Source organism: Cuculus canorus, chromosome 27 (assembly GCF_017976375.1).
Source record: "Cuculus canorus isolate bCucCan1 chromosome 27, bCucCan1.pri, whole genome shotgun sequence".
NCBI classification, from domain to species: Eukaryota; Metazoa; Chordata; class Aves; order Cuculiformes; family Cuculidae; genus Cuculus; species Cuculus canorus.
Window position 1 is genome coordinate 2,409,243 of NC_071427.1, and position 14,081 is coordinate 2,423,323.

Here is a 14,081-nt window from a genome sequence, read left to right on the forward strand (position 1 = left end):
TTTTTGGGGTGTTTTAAGGGGTTTCAGTGAGCGCCCCCCGGCGGCTGGGAGGACTCAGGGTGGTGGTGGTGGAGCAGCACAAGCGCGTCCACCCTTGGCCACGCCCACTTCTCCGCGCGGCGCTTCTGCGTCGCGCGGAGAGGTGGGCATGGCCAAGAGTGGGTGGAGCGACGCGATTGGCTGAGTGCGGGGTGTGGGCGTGACGAAGGATGGGCGGGGAGATGTGATTGCCCAGGAGCAGGGAGTGGGCGGGGCCAAGGATGGGCGGGGCTATATGATTGGCTGGGCACTGTCTGGCGGGCAGGGAGTGGCTAAGTAGGAGCGGGCGTGGTCACGTGGGGCGGGGCCGTAGCAGTGGTGGAATGCGGCGACGCGGGAGGCGGTGGCTGAGGTGGGGGGGAGCAGTGGTTTTTAGGGGGATTTAAAAGGGGTTGGAAGGGAGAGGAGTGGGTTTAGAAGGGGGAGTGACGGGTGAGGGGGCGGTGGGGTGCAGGTGTGAAGTCTGTGGGGCAGGGTGGGGTTATGGGGGGTGAGGATGTAAATGTGAGGGGTGCGGGGTTTGAGGGCTGGGAGGGGTGAGTGTGAGGGGTAGGGGGGGTTCAGGGCTGTGGGGGTGAGTGTGAGGGATGTGGGGGTTCAGGCCTGGGGGGGGCTGTGGGGAGTGAGTGAGGGCTGTGGGGGTGAAAGGGATGTGGGGGGTTCAGCGCTGGGTGGGGCTGTGGGGGTGAGTGTGAGGGATGTGGGGGTTCAGGGCTGTGGGGGGGCTGTGGAGGTGAGTGTGAGGGGTGTGGGGGTTCAGGGCTGTGGGGGTGAGTGAGGGATGTGGGGGTTCAGGGCTGTGGGGGCTGTGGGGGTGAGTGTGAGGGATTTGAGGGGTTCAGGGCTGTGGGGGTGAGTGAGGGATGGGGGGTTCAGGGCTGTGGGGGTGAGTGTGAGGGATGTGGGGGGTTCAGGGCTGTGGGGGTGAGTGTGAGGGGTGTGGGGGGTTCAGGGCTGTGGGGGTGAGTGAGAGATGTGGGGGGTTCAGCGCTGGGGGGCTGGGGGGGTGAGTGAGGGATGTGGGGCTTCAGGGCTGTGGGGGCTGTGAGTGTGAGGAGTGTGGGGGGTTCAGTGCTGGAGGGGCTGTGGGGGTGAGTGTGAGGGATTTGAGGGGTTCAGGGCTGTGGGGCTGTGAGGGTGAGTGAGGGATGTGGTGGGTTCAGGGCTGTGGGGGTGAGTGTGAGGGATGTGGGGGGTTCAGGGCTGGGGGACTGTGGGGGTGAGTGAGGGATGTGGGGGTTCAGCGCTGGGGGGGCTGTGGGAGTGAGTGTGAGGGATGTGGGGGTTCAGCGCTGGGGGGGCTGTGAGGGTGAGTGAGGGATGTGGGGGGTTCAGGGCTGGGGGGGCTCTGGGGGTGAGTGTGAGGGATGTGGGGGGTTCAGGGGTGTGTGTGGGTGAATGTGAGGGATGTGGGGCATTCAGGGCTGGGGGGGCTGTGGGTGTGTGTGTGAGGGATGTGGGGGATTCGGAGCTGTGGGGGTGAGTGAGGGATGTGGGGGTTCAGGGCTGTGGGGATGAGTGTGAGGAGTGTGGGGAGTTCAGGGCTGGGGGCAGAGGGGGCTGTGGTGGTGAATGTGAGGGATGTGGGGGGTTCAGGGCTGGGAGCTTTTGGGGGGGTTATGGGTGTGGAGATGGGGCTTTGAGTGATATGGGGCAGGGGGTTGTGGGGGTGAGGATGGCAGTTTGGGGGCTGTGGGGCAGGGGGAACTGTGGGGATGAGGGGGGGGTTTGAGGGTTATGGGAGTTTCGGGGCTGTGGGGCAGGGGGAGCTGTGAGGGTGAGGATGGGAGTTTGAGGGCTGTGGGCAGAGGGCTCTGTGGGGGTGAGTGTGAGGGATGTGGGGGTTTGGGGGCAGGACGGGCTTTTGGGGGTGAGGATGGAGGTTTGAGGAAAGTGGGGGTTTGAGGAATGTGAGGGTTTGAGGGCTGTGGGGGTGAGGATGGGGGCTGTGGGGCAGAGGGGGCTGTTGGGGTGAATGTGGCGGTTTGAGGGCTGGGGGGCAGGGTGGGCTTTTGGGGTGAGGATGAGGGTTTGAGGAATGTGGGGGTTTGAGGGCTGTGGGGCAGGGGATGGGTGCTTCAAGGCTGTGGGCAGGGGGGTTATGGGGAGTGAGGATGGGGGTGTGTGGGCTGTGGGGGACTGTTGGGGTGGGAGTGGGGTTTGAGGGCTGTGGCGCTGAGAAGGATGAGGATGAGGGGTGGAGGGGATGCAGGAAGGGGCTGAGAGTGTGGGGCGCTGCTGGATGGGTTGGGGGTTCCCTCCACCGCTGGCTGCGGTGACAAGAGGTTTGCGGTTGTGACCCATGGCTGTGGGTCACATTCCCTCTGCTCTGCCCTCAGGGTGTTCCTGTGGGCCTTGGGGTGCGATGAGGCTGGGGGGAGCCTATGTGGGTTTAAGGGTTGTAGGGCAAGAGGGACTGTGGAGCTTGAGGGCTGTGGGACAGGAGGGAATGTGAGGCAGGAGGTGCTGTGGGGATGGGGTTGTGAGAACTGTGGAGGTTTGAAGGCTGTGGGGGCAGTAGGGGATGTGGGGCAGGGAGACCTGTGGGGCGGGAGGTGCTGTAGGGATGGAGATGTGAGGGCTGAGAGGATTTGAGGGCTGTGGGGCAGGGAGACCTCTGGGGGTTTGAGGGCTGTGGGGCAGTAGGGGATGTGGGGCAGGGAGAGCTGTGAGGCAGGAAGGTGCTGTAGGGGTGGAGATATGAGGGCTGTGGGGCTTTGAGGGCTGTGGGGCAGTAGGGGATGTGGGGCAGGGAAACCCTGTGGGGCAGGAGGTGCTGTGGGGATGGGGATGTGAGGACTGTGGAGGTTTAAGGGCTGTGGCGCAGGGAGACCTGTGGGTCTTTGAGGCCTGTGGGGCAGGGGGGGCTGTGGGGCAGGGAGGCCTCCACCACCGTGGGGCTGCGCTGCTCCAGGGCTCCCTGCCCTCTGTCCCCGTTGGCCGAGGCTCTCAAGCTACCAACCCCCCTTTTTTTCTGGTGCGGCAGGTGCTGAGCCCCGGCTGCTCCCCATCCTCCTCCGCTCGCCAGGCCGGGGCCGCTCAGGCCTGCCGGGGCCTCGCCGCCATGTCCACCTTCCGGCAGGAGAACGTGGAGGACTTCTACGAGATGGGAGAAGAGCTGGGCAGGTCAGTGTTATCCCACCACGCTCAGGAGCTTCACCCTCGCTGTGTCCCCGTGGCATTCCCTCCGTGCCGAGGGCTGCGCTGAGTCCCGGGCACGCCTACCAGCTCTAGATTAAAAAAAAAATGTAATTAATTAACATTAAATTCATTCCTACATCTGGGCAGGCCTGTAGAGCTCCCGTCCTGCCTGGTTTTGGGACGGTGGCCCCGCTCTGCGCCTGCGGGAGATCGGAGGGGGGTGAATCACTGCATGCAAATGGGATTCCATCATCCGGGATGTAAAGGCGGCGGCAGAGGGGAAGCGTGGGCTGATTTGGATCCTCCAGTGCTGCCACAACCGGCGCTGCTGGGACTTGGGGTCTGCCGCAAGCCTGGCTTCCTGGGGATTCTCCTTCTTGGGAAATAATAGAATCATGGAAGTGTTGGGTTGGAAAAGACTTTTGAGATCGAGTCCAGCTGTACCTGTCTGCTACTAAACCATCCCTGAGCACCTCATCTGCCTGTCTTTTAAATACCTACGTTGATGGGGACTCCACCATCTCCCTGGGCAGCCTCTGCCAGTGCCCCAGAACTCCTTTGGTGGGGAGATTTTTGCTGATGTCCAATCTGAACCTGCCCTGGGGCAACTTGAGGCCATTTCCTCTCATCCTGTCCCTTGTCACTTGGGAGGAGAGACCAATACCTGCTTCACTACAACCTTCTTTCAGGCAGTTGGAGACAGTGATGAGGCCTGCCCTCAGCCTCCTCTTCTCCAGGCTAAACCACCCCAGGTCCCTCAGCCACCTCTCATAACCTTTGTTCTCCAGCCCCTTCCCCAGCTCCATTCCCTTCTCTGGATGCGATGATCCGAGGGCTGGAGCACCTCCCGTTTGAGGACAGGCTGAGAGAGTTGGGGTTGTTCAGCCTGGAGAAGAGAAGGCTCCAGGGAGACTTTAGAGCAGCCTCCAGGACTGAAAGGGACTACAGGAAAGCTGGGGAGGAGCTCTGGATCAGGGGCTGCAGGAATGGGATGAGGGGAATGGTTTTGAGTTGAAGGAGGGGAGATTGAGATGAGATCTTGGGGAGAAATGTTTTGCTGTGAGGGTGGGGAGGCCCTGGCCCAGGTTGTCCAGAGCAGTGGTGGCTGCCCCATCCCTGGAGGGGTTCCAGGCCAGGTTGGATGGGGCTTGGAGCCCCTGATCCAGTGGGAGGTGTCCCTGTCCATGGACAGGGATGGATGGAGCTGGATGGGCTTTGAGGTTCCTTCCTACCCAAACCATTCCACGATTCAATGCTCAGCTGCATGTGGGAGGCCCCCAATTCTCGATAGTCCTGAGGGGGAAGCTGTGTGTCCTCCTAAGCAGTGCTGCATCCGTGCACACAGCGTCCCCCATCCTTGTGCCAGTGCTGACTCTGCTGCTGAGCACACGTTGGCACACGTAGTGCAGGAGGTCCTCTCCTTTTCTCCTCCCCACATCCCACAGTGGCCAGTTTGCCATCGTACGAAAATGCCGGGAGAGGAAAACGGGTCTCGAATACGCAGCCAAATTCATCAAGAAGCGTCGGCTGTCATCCAGCCGTCGGGGCGTGAGTCGGGAGGAGATTGAGAGGGAGGTGGACATCCTGCGGGAGATCCAGCACCCCAACATCATCACGCTGCATGACATCTTTGAGAACAAGACAGATGTGGTGCTGATCCTGGAGTTGGTTTCGGGTGGCGAGCTCTTTGATTTCCTGGCTGAGAAGGAGTCCCTGACGGAGGAGGAGGCCACCCAGTTCCTCAAGCAGATCCTGGATGGTGTACACTACCTGCACTCCAAGCGCATTGCCCACTTTGACCTAAAGGTGAGGTCTGGGAGGTGCAAAGGCTCCATGCTCGGAAGCTTGGGAGCAGGGATGCTGTGGGGCTGGTGCTGGGATCTATCCCTACTTGAGGCACACGTCCTTGCCTCTGGAGAGGGGAGCCCAGGCCAGCACGAGGCTGCCACGGGTGAGTGTGTGTGTGTGAATGCTGTCTGCTCTCCTCCTGCAGCCGGAGAACATCATGCTGCTGGACAAGAACGTGCCAAACCCTCGCATCAAACTCATCGACTTTGGAATCGCCCACAAGATTGAAGCTGGGAATGAGTTCAAGAATATATTTGGGACTCCAGAGTTTGTAGGTAAGACCTGGCTGGTGGTGTCACTGCGCGGCTCCTTTTCTGGGCTCTGAAAGCTGTGGCTGAGTCCCGAGAGGTGCCCACAGCCCTGGCTGGGTGTCTGCTGGGATGTGTTCGTTGGGACAGGCTTCTTTCCCCCCGATAGAATCATAGAATGGTTTGGGTTGGAAGGGACCTTAAAGATCATCCAGTTCCACTCCCCCTGCCATGGGCAGGGACACCTCCCACTAGATCAGGCTGCCCAAGTCCCATCCAGCTTAGCCTGGTTTTTATCCCTTTTTTCCTTCTAAAGCCCCAGAAATCGTGAACTACGAGCCCCTGGGGCTGGAGGCCGACATGTGGTGAGTGATCCCCTCCCAAGCCTCTTCCAGCACCAGTCCCCATGGTGGGGTTCATGCCGGGGTGTCCCTCCTCTTGCTGAGGGGCCTGACACACTCAGTGGGGCTCCAAACTCCTTTACCTCTCTTCCAGGAGCATCGGAGTCATCACGTACATCCTGTGAGTACGAGGGGTCCTGGGGGAGGGGACAGGAGCTGCTGGGTGATCACCCCGCCTTGGCTGTTGCCTTTTTGGGGTGTCTCAACCCACTGTCGCCACAGGCTGAGCGGAGCCTCCCCTTTCCTGGGAGAAACAAAGCAAGAGACCCTGACCAACATTTCTGCTGTCAACTACGACTTCGACGAGGAGTATTTCAGCAACACCAGCGAGCTGGCCAAGGACTTCATCCGCCGCCTGCTCGTCAAGGACCCCAAGTGAGAGATGGGAAGCAGAGCTGGGAATTACCCTGGGAGAGGGGACGGTCCCTCCTGTCCCGACCTCCTGTGTGCAGGTGGCTTTCACATCTCTGCCCACGCTAGGGTTCAGCTCTGAGCCTGCCTGGTGGCCTTCGCCATCCCTCTTGTGCTGGTTGTTCCCAAATCCTGTTTATCTGTTTTCCTCCTGTTGCTCACAGGATTTCGTGGTGTGAAACGTCTTGAAACCACAGTCTCTCCTCCATGTCAGCCATGGGGGGGCGGAATTCTGGGACCACCGTGAGGGTGCAGCAGCTCAGCTGGAAAGGAGGGAGCAGGGTTTGGAAGGGATCAGGGATCCCAAGCACCCTGGGCTGGGGTGGAAGGATTTGGGTTGGAAGGGACCTCAAAGAATAGTTTGGGTTGGAAGGGACCTCAAAGTCCATCCAGTTCCACCCCCTGCCATGGGCAGGGACACCTCCCACTGGATCAGGGGCTCCAAGCCCCATCCAAGCTGGCCTTGAACACCTCCAGGGATGGGGCAGCTACCACTTCCCTTGGGAGGGCACAGGAGCTTGATGAGGCCCCAGGCCCAGCGATTTTGTCTGGGCTCATCTGTGCCCCAGAGGTGGTAGGATCCGAGCTGTTCTTCCAAGAGAAGAAGGCTCCAAAGGCTCTGCCCCTCAGTCGCAGCCTTGCTGTTGTTGCAGGAAGCGGATGACCATCGCTCAAAGCCTGGAGCACCCTTGGATTAAGGTGAGAAGTTAAAGAATCAGCACCTTTTGGGTGTCAAACATCCACAAGGTTGAGGGTGGTTGTGGATGCCACACCTGGGGCTGGTTTGGTGCCGCTGGTGGCCACATTGCCAGAGGACCATGGGTGGGTGCCGAAGCCGCCTGGCTCCTGCTGTCCCGGTTGTGCCCCATGCCTGAGGCCACCCCTATCCACAGGTGATCAAGAGGAGGAACGTCCGCAATGAAGACAACTGCAAGAAGCCTGAGCGCCGCCGCCTGAAGACCACACGCCTGAAGGAGTACACCATCAAGTCCCACTCCAGCATGCCACCAAACAACACATACATCAACTTTGAGCGCTTCTCCAAGGTCATGGAGGAGGTGGCTGCAGCAGAGGAGAGCCTCCGAGAGCTGGAGAGGAACAAGAAGTCCTTCCAGGAGGATATTGAGGCCTTGCTATCCATTTATGAGGAGAAGGAGTCATGGTACAAAGAGGAGAATGAGAGCATCAGCCAGGACCTCCGCCAGATCCGGCAGGAGCTGCAGAAGACGGAGGCCCTGAAGAAGCAGGCACAGGAGGAGACCAAGAGTGTGGTGCAAGTGGCCAATGGCCTCAAGAGGCGTTACCGAAAGCTGGAGAACCACTACGAGGCATTGGCCAAGCAAGTGGCTTCAGAGATGAAGTTTGTCCAGGAGCTGGTGTGGTCCATTGAGCGGGAGAAGCTGCAGAGCGGTGAGGGGGACGGCAGCATCCGCTAGCTTGGCCGATGCCGGGTTCGGCTGCCCTTGGGCTGAAGTAGGATCGTCCTTCCTGGATCCCTTCTGTTGGGTCCGAAGGGACCTCGGTGTCTCTGCCCCTTGCTCACCGAGGAGCCGGTCCTCCAACAGCCTTCGGGAAGTGTCCCCCCCGCTCTGCTGGGATCACGGTGACGTGCTGGGCACTCGTGCCTCCTTGGAGACCCGTGCCTCAGGGGCTTCTGTTGTGCTCATCCGGGTTTTGGCTTCCTGCGTGCGGCTCTTGCTTCGCTCGCTGTCCCTGTGTCCCCCACACTCCCGGCTGCTCTTCCCCTCACTGCCACAGGGCTTGGAGACCAATCCTTCCCTCCCCATCCCACCCAGGGATGGGGTCTCGGATGTGCCACAGTGCCCTGCTTGGAGGCACTTGGCAGGGAGACCCCTCCTCGAAACCCTGGCAGCAGCTCAGCATCTGCCACTTGTGAGCTGTGCCCGAGGACCGATTCCTGCGTGGCCCAGGGGTGATCCCAGTCCTTCCCTGTGCCCAAGGACCGATTCCTGCGTGGTCCAAGGGTGATCCCAGCCCTTCCCTGTGCCCGAGGACCGATTCCTGCGTGGTCCAAGGGTGATCCCAGCCCTCCCCTGTGCCTGAGGACCGATTCCTGCGTGGCCCAGGGGTGATCCCAGCCTTTCCCTGTGCCTGAGGACCGATTCCTGCGTGGCCCAGGGGTGATCCCAGCCTTTCCCTGTGCCCGAGGACCGATTCCTGCGTCATCCAAGGGTGATCCCAGCCCTTCCTTGTGCCCAAGGACCAATTCCTGCGTGGACCAAGGGAGATTCCAGCCCTTCCATGTGCCCCAGGACCGATTCCTGCATGGACCAAGGGAGATTCCAGCCCTTCCCTGTGCCCCAGGACTGAATCCTGCGTGGCCAAAAGGTGATCCCAGCCCTTCCCTGTGCCCGAGGACCGATTTCTGCGTGGCCCAAGGGCGATGCCAGCCATTCCCTGCTTCCCCGGGACATTCCACCCTGCTGCATTCCCAGCCCTTGATCCCACTGTCCGCTCCCCCTTTTGACAAAATAAAGGATTCCATGCACCGGGGCAGCTGCCTTGGCTTCTGCCATGGGAGGATGGAGGTGGGAAGGGGACAAGGACACAGCGTGGGGTGACAGCTCCTCTGCTGTGCCCCCACATGGCATTTGAGCTCCTCCTCCAGCAGGATTTCCTTTATTTGGGAGGGGTGAGGCCTTTTGTTCTTCGCCTTAGACTCAACGCTGGCAGGCTTGGAAAAGGTTGTGGGGATGCAGGATGCTCCTGGGCTGGGGAAGCCCTCATTCCCCCTTGCCTCGGAGCCTGGGAGAGGTCTGGGGGACTCAGGAAAGGTGGGGAGTCTCCTCCTGGTATTTAAAGAAGTTCTGTGGGGTTTGGGGAGGTCCCTCAGACTTGGTGTGTGGGGAAGGTCTCCGTGTTTCTGTGGGATCCCTACCCTTTTTCTCAAGGATCCGGCTTTGGCAGAGGAGCAACGAGATCCCATTTGTATAGAATCCTGGAATGGTTTGGGGTGGAAGGGACCTTAAACCCATCCAGTTCCAACCCCTGCCATGGGGAGGGACACCTCCCACTGGATCAGGGTACTCCAAGCCTTGCATGGGAACAAAGTGGATGAGGAATTGGACCCAAAATTGTGGAGGCCAGGAAGGGGTCTGAGACGGGCACAGCCCGGGGTGGAGGGGACGTGTCGTGTGTCCCGTGCTCCCACCCTCACCAGCCGTCGGGCAGCGCTGAGTGCCGTCTGCCTGCTGACGTCCCGCGCGGTGTAGGTTTCATCCCAACCTGCAGGGCACGCGGGTCTGGGGCTAATTTTAGTCTGGCCCATTTTTCCAGGCCAAGGCGTTTGGCATCCAGTGGTGACGATGTGACAGCAGCGTCACAGGGCAGAGCAGGATCTGTGCCGCGGCCCCAGAGGGGAACTGGAGCCTGGCTGGGGGCTTGGAGCCATCGCCCTCCCCTGGGTGCTGAGTCCTCCAGGCTGGGATTTGGGGTGCGGATTCAGCTGGAGTCCCAGGCATTCGATCCGCTCTGGCGGAGCTGATTCATCCCTGGAGCCAGCGTGTGAAAGGATGTATGGAAATCCTATAGCAACAGTTGTTCCCAAGCTGAGCAAAGTTCACATAGTGCTAAGGCTTCCCAGATGCTCATCGTGCCATGGGTTTTGGTTTCACGGCTCTTGGAAGCCGTTGGTGGTTCACCCTGGCTGGCACAGCCGTCTCCTTCCCAGCCGCCGGCAGGGGAGGTGATTCTGCCCCTGGACTCAGCACTGGTGAGGCCGCACCTCAAATCCTGGGTTCAGTTCGGGGCCTTCGCTCCAAGAAGGATGTTGAGGCTCTGGAGTGTGTCCAGAGAAGAGCAACGAAGCTGGTGAGGGGCTGGAGAACGTCTGACGAGGAGCGGCTGAGAGAGCTGGGGTTGTTTAGCCTGGAGAAGAGGAGGCTGAGGGGAGACCTTATTGCTCTCTACAACTGCCTGAAAGGAGGTTGTGGAGAGGAGGGAGCTGGGCTCTTCTCCCAAGGGACAGGGACAGGACAAGGGGGAATGGCCTCAAGCTGCGCCAGGGGAGGGTCCAAGAGGTCTTGTCCAACCTAGTGATTCTATGATTCCAGAGAGCAGGAGATGCCATCCTGAGGGATGCAGAAGGTTGCACCAAAATATGTTTTCGAAAGCAGAATTCGGGGTGTTTTTTGTTGCTGCTGCACTCAGGGTAACCTGTGAACTGCGGAACAGAGGTGGGAGTTCTCGGGCTGTACCAGGAGAACAGGTCAACGTTCAGAGCGGAGGGAGGGATTTACTGGGGAGAAAGTGTCCAGGAGGAAAATGGCTTTAAATTGGAAAGGGGAAAGATTTAGATTAGACATTAGGAAGAAATTCTTCATGCTGAGGGTGGGGAGGCCCTGGCCCAGGTTGCCCAGAGCAGTGGTGGCTGCCCCATCCCTGGAGGTGTTCCAGGCCAGGTTGGATGGGGCTTGGAGCCCCTGATCCAGTGGGAGGTGTCTCTGCCCATGGCAGGGGGTGGAACTGGATGGGCTTTGAGGTCCCTTCCAACCCAGAACACTGTGACTCTGTGAAATACTGCAGGGACCTGGTAACGCTGAACCCTGCGGGATCTTGGGGGGTGCTGAGGAACTCGGGGGGTTGCTGAGGAACTTAGAGGCTTGCTGAGGAGCTCAGGGGCTGCTGGTCCCTAGGAGATTTTGGCAGTGTGACACACTGGGATGTTCTGCCTCAGTTCCCCTCCCTGCAACCAGTGCTGATGCTAACTTGGGGTGTTTTATGGGCAGGGAATATCCAAATGCCTTTTTTAGGCTTAGATTTTTGTCTTCGAGGTTGGCTGGAAGCGAAAATGACGTCTTTTCCCTTACATGTCTTCATGAAAGCAAACTGATTTTGTATGGCTTATCGGAGTGGAAACCCGGATGGGAATCAGATGCCAGATATCTCTGGGGAGCTGAGGCTGCCTTTTTTTCCTGCCAGCGAGCAAAGCTGCAGCTAATCTGCGGAAAACGTTCCATGCAACAATGGCGAATGGACTTACAAGGTATCGGTGACAAGCGGCAGCATGCTGTCCCCGGCCCCGCGTTCCTCAGCTCCGCCGCTGCCGAGCGCCCGGCTCTGTAATGGTGTAATTATAGTTTTGTGGGGCTCTCCAGGCACGCGCGGGGTTGCACACAAGGATTTATGCCTTTTTATAGTTTGTGGAAGTGCTGGGTGATGCCATCAGGATTCACATCTCGTTTCTGGCTGCGGTGTCCCCGTTCTGGCCAGACAAGTGGAAAATCATAGAATTGTTTGGTTGGAAAGACCTTGGAGATCATCGAGTCCAACCGTACCTGTCCACTACTAAACCAGATCCCTGAGCACCTCATCTACTCATCTTTTAAACCCCTCCAGGGGTGGGGACTCCACCACCTCCCTGGGCAGCCTCTGCCAGGGCCTGAGAACCCTTTTGGCAAAGGAATTTTTCCTGATGTCCAATCTAAACCTCCTGTGATGCAACTTGAGGCCATTTCCTCTTGTCCTACTGCCTAAGTACTGACGTAACCTGAGGACAAGGTGGTGGATCTGTCTCACATCTGGCTGTTCACCAGACTGTTTCAACCACCCCACTTGGTGGGTTTGAGGTGACTTCTCGCTAATCTGTGGCTTCTACTCTTCTGGAGCCATGTTTCTAATTAAGCAGCACCCAAAAATCTTCCAAAGTGAGGTGTGCTGACACCGTAGCCGTATTATTTTAGCGCCGCAAAGATCACCACACTCATCCCACATGAGAAAGTTTATACTTTAATGTGGGGAGCCTCTACGTGCGTGGTGAATCCTGTGTGCTTCAGCACATCATCTCCCTGGCACTGCCTGTCTTTAGTCGGGTATTCCAATAGCGGGTTGAGAGATCCCAATGCATCCATCCCATCATGATGTTTCAGCTCAGTTACTCAGCACAGAGCGGTGCGGAGAGTTTATTTTTAGCTTGGAGCTACTTGTTAGCCAAGGACGATGATGCAGCCAGGGCTTGGTTGGGTGTGCAGAGCTGCGATGCTGGGTTGTGCCATTTGGGGAGGATAGGAAGGTCCTTGGATGTGTCCAGAGGAGGTCCTTGGATGTGTCCAGAGGAGGCAGCCAGGCTGGTGCCAGGGCTAGAAGAAGACTTCGTTGAGCAGTCGAGCGCTCTGGGCTTGTCTTGTTTGGAGAAAAGTAGCTTGAAGGGCAATTTTGTTGCTCTCTGCAGCTTCCTGAGGAGAGGATGTGGAAAAGCAGGTGCTGAGCTCTTCTCCTTGGCATCCAGGGGCATGTGAGAATGGCTCAAAGCTGCTCCAGGGGAGGTTCAGGCATAATATTCAGAAGCATTTCTTTATGGAGAAGGTGGTGAAACACTGGGAGAGGCTTCTTGGAGAAGTGGTCGATGCCCCGAGCCTCTCCATGTTTGAGGCATTGGACATTGCCCCTGAGAAGATGCTTTAACCTCTCGTCAGCCCTGAGGTGGTTGGGCAGTTGGAGAGGTGACCCTTGTGGATCCCTTCCAAGTGAACAGCCTGTCCTGTTCCCCAGCCGAAGGAGCTGCTGGTGTCCCCGGACACGTGAGGGTGGATGTTGCCCCCGGCGTGGCTGGTGGCATTGTGGAGCCAGCGGCGACGAGTGGAGGAGAGGATCTTTCCCTGGCACTCGCCGTGGTGCCCCCACAGGATGCCCTGTTGAAGGTCACCCCTTGGCTCATGGGTGGAGGTTCCACCCAAAAGCCTGGTGGGAATGGAGGCTGCGCTATTCATGAAGGAGGAAATTCAAGTGGAACATTGTTCCCAAAGAAAGCACATGTTAAGCAGAGAAATAAACCTCTACCACTCTCTTTTCCTGCAGGAACAACCCCCCTGGTCCTCTCTCAAGCGCGATCTGCTCCATGGCATGGCTTATTTTACTACCTAAGAGGTGGCAGAGAGGTGAGTGCTGGTCTCCCTCCCAAGTGACAGGTGATAGGGCGAGAGGAAATGGCCTCAAGCTGCACCACAGGAGGTTTAGATTGGACATGGGGAACAATTTCTTTGCTGGAAGGCTTCTCAGGCCCTGGCAGAGGCTGCCCAGGGTGGTGGTGGAGTTCCCATCCCTGGAAGGCTTTAAAAGATGGGCAGACGAGGTGCTCAGGGACATGGTTTAGTAGTGGACAGGGACGGTTGGACTCGATGATCTCCAAGATCTTTTCCAACCTAATGATTTTATGATTCTATTTCAATATTCCAGTTGCCTAATGACTCGTTTTGTGCCATTTTACTTGGAGTGGAAGCCTTTTTTTTTTGTCTCACTAACACTGAGAAAAGCCCATCGACCGAAAAATCGATGCAACTATCGCCATTGATTTTTTATTTATAGTTTTGCTGAGAAGGGAGGAGAGCGAGAAACCTGTGGGGTCCCTACAGACCTACCAGAAGCATTTGAGAAAACAGAACCTCACGTTCCTACGTTTCCCAGTTGGAATCTGGCACCTAAATGAAGGTTTGTTAAAAATATTTACAATCTACTGGGCACAAACTCCTCCGCAGGGAGTTAAGGGACGGCTCCTCACAGCAGCACTTCCTCAGGCCACCTTCGCTCTGATGAGGTGTTTGCTTTGAGCTGAAATTAGGATGGCGTTTTCAATATGAGTTTCTGACGTTTCCCAAGGTTGCACAATTTTAGAGGAGGCTCCATGGAGACCTTAGAGCAGCTTCCAGGACTGAAAGGGCCTCCAGGAAAGCCATCGAGGGGCTTTTTCCAAGGGCCTGGAGTGATAGGATGAGAAGGAATGGCTTTAAATTGAAAAGGGGAAGACTTAGATTGGACGTTAGGAAGAAATTCTTCATGCTGAGGGTGGTGAGGCCCTGGCCCATGTTGTCCAGAGGAGTGGTGGCTGCCCCATCCCTGGAGGGGTTCCAGGCCAGGTTGGATGGGGCTTGGAGCCCCTGATCCAGTGGGAGGTGTCCCTGCCCATGGCAGGGGGTGGAACTGGATGGGCTTTGAGGTCCCTTCCAACCCAAACCATAATTTATGCATTTTTGTCCCC

General features: G+C 58.1%; 1 protein-coding gene across 1 annotated transcript; it reads left to right on the forward strand.

Annotated features, from left to right (window-relative positions):
• Nucleotides 1-290: 290 nt before the first annotated feature.
• On the forward strand, nt 291-8,625 carry DAPK3 (death associated protein kinase 3). Its single transcript, XM_054050465.1, has 9 exons — nt 291-391; nt 3,026-3,165; nt 4,626-4,986; nt 5,174-5,303; nt 5,593-5,641; nt 5,772-5,798; nt 5,900-6,052; nt 6,742-6,787; nt 6,982-8,625. Exons 2-9 carry the CDS (start codon nt 3,104-3,106, stop codon nt 7,522-7,524), a joined length of 1,371 nt encoding a protein of 456 aa, XP_053906440.1. The 5' UTR covers nt 291-391; nt 3,026-3,103; the 3' UTR covers nt 7,525-8,625.
• Nucleotides 8,626-14,081: the final 5,456 nt, after the last annotated feature.

Excerpts from the sequence above, each read along its gene's own strand:
- DAPK3 (XM_054050465.1), top strand. The coding sequence starts at position 3,104 with ATGTCCACCTTCCGGCAGGAGAACGTGGAGGACTTCTACGAGATGGGA. Across the intron at positions 3,166-4,625 it reads ATGGGAGAAGAGCTGGGCAG|TGGCCAGTTTGCCATCGTAC; the intron begins GTCAGTGTTATC and ends CACATCCCACAG. Across the intron at positions 6,053-6,741 it reads CTGCTCGTCAAGGACCCCAA|GAAGCGGATGACCATCGCTC; the intron begins GTGAGAGATGGG and ends CTGTTGTTGCAG.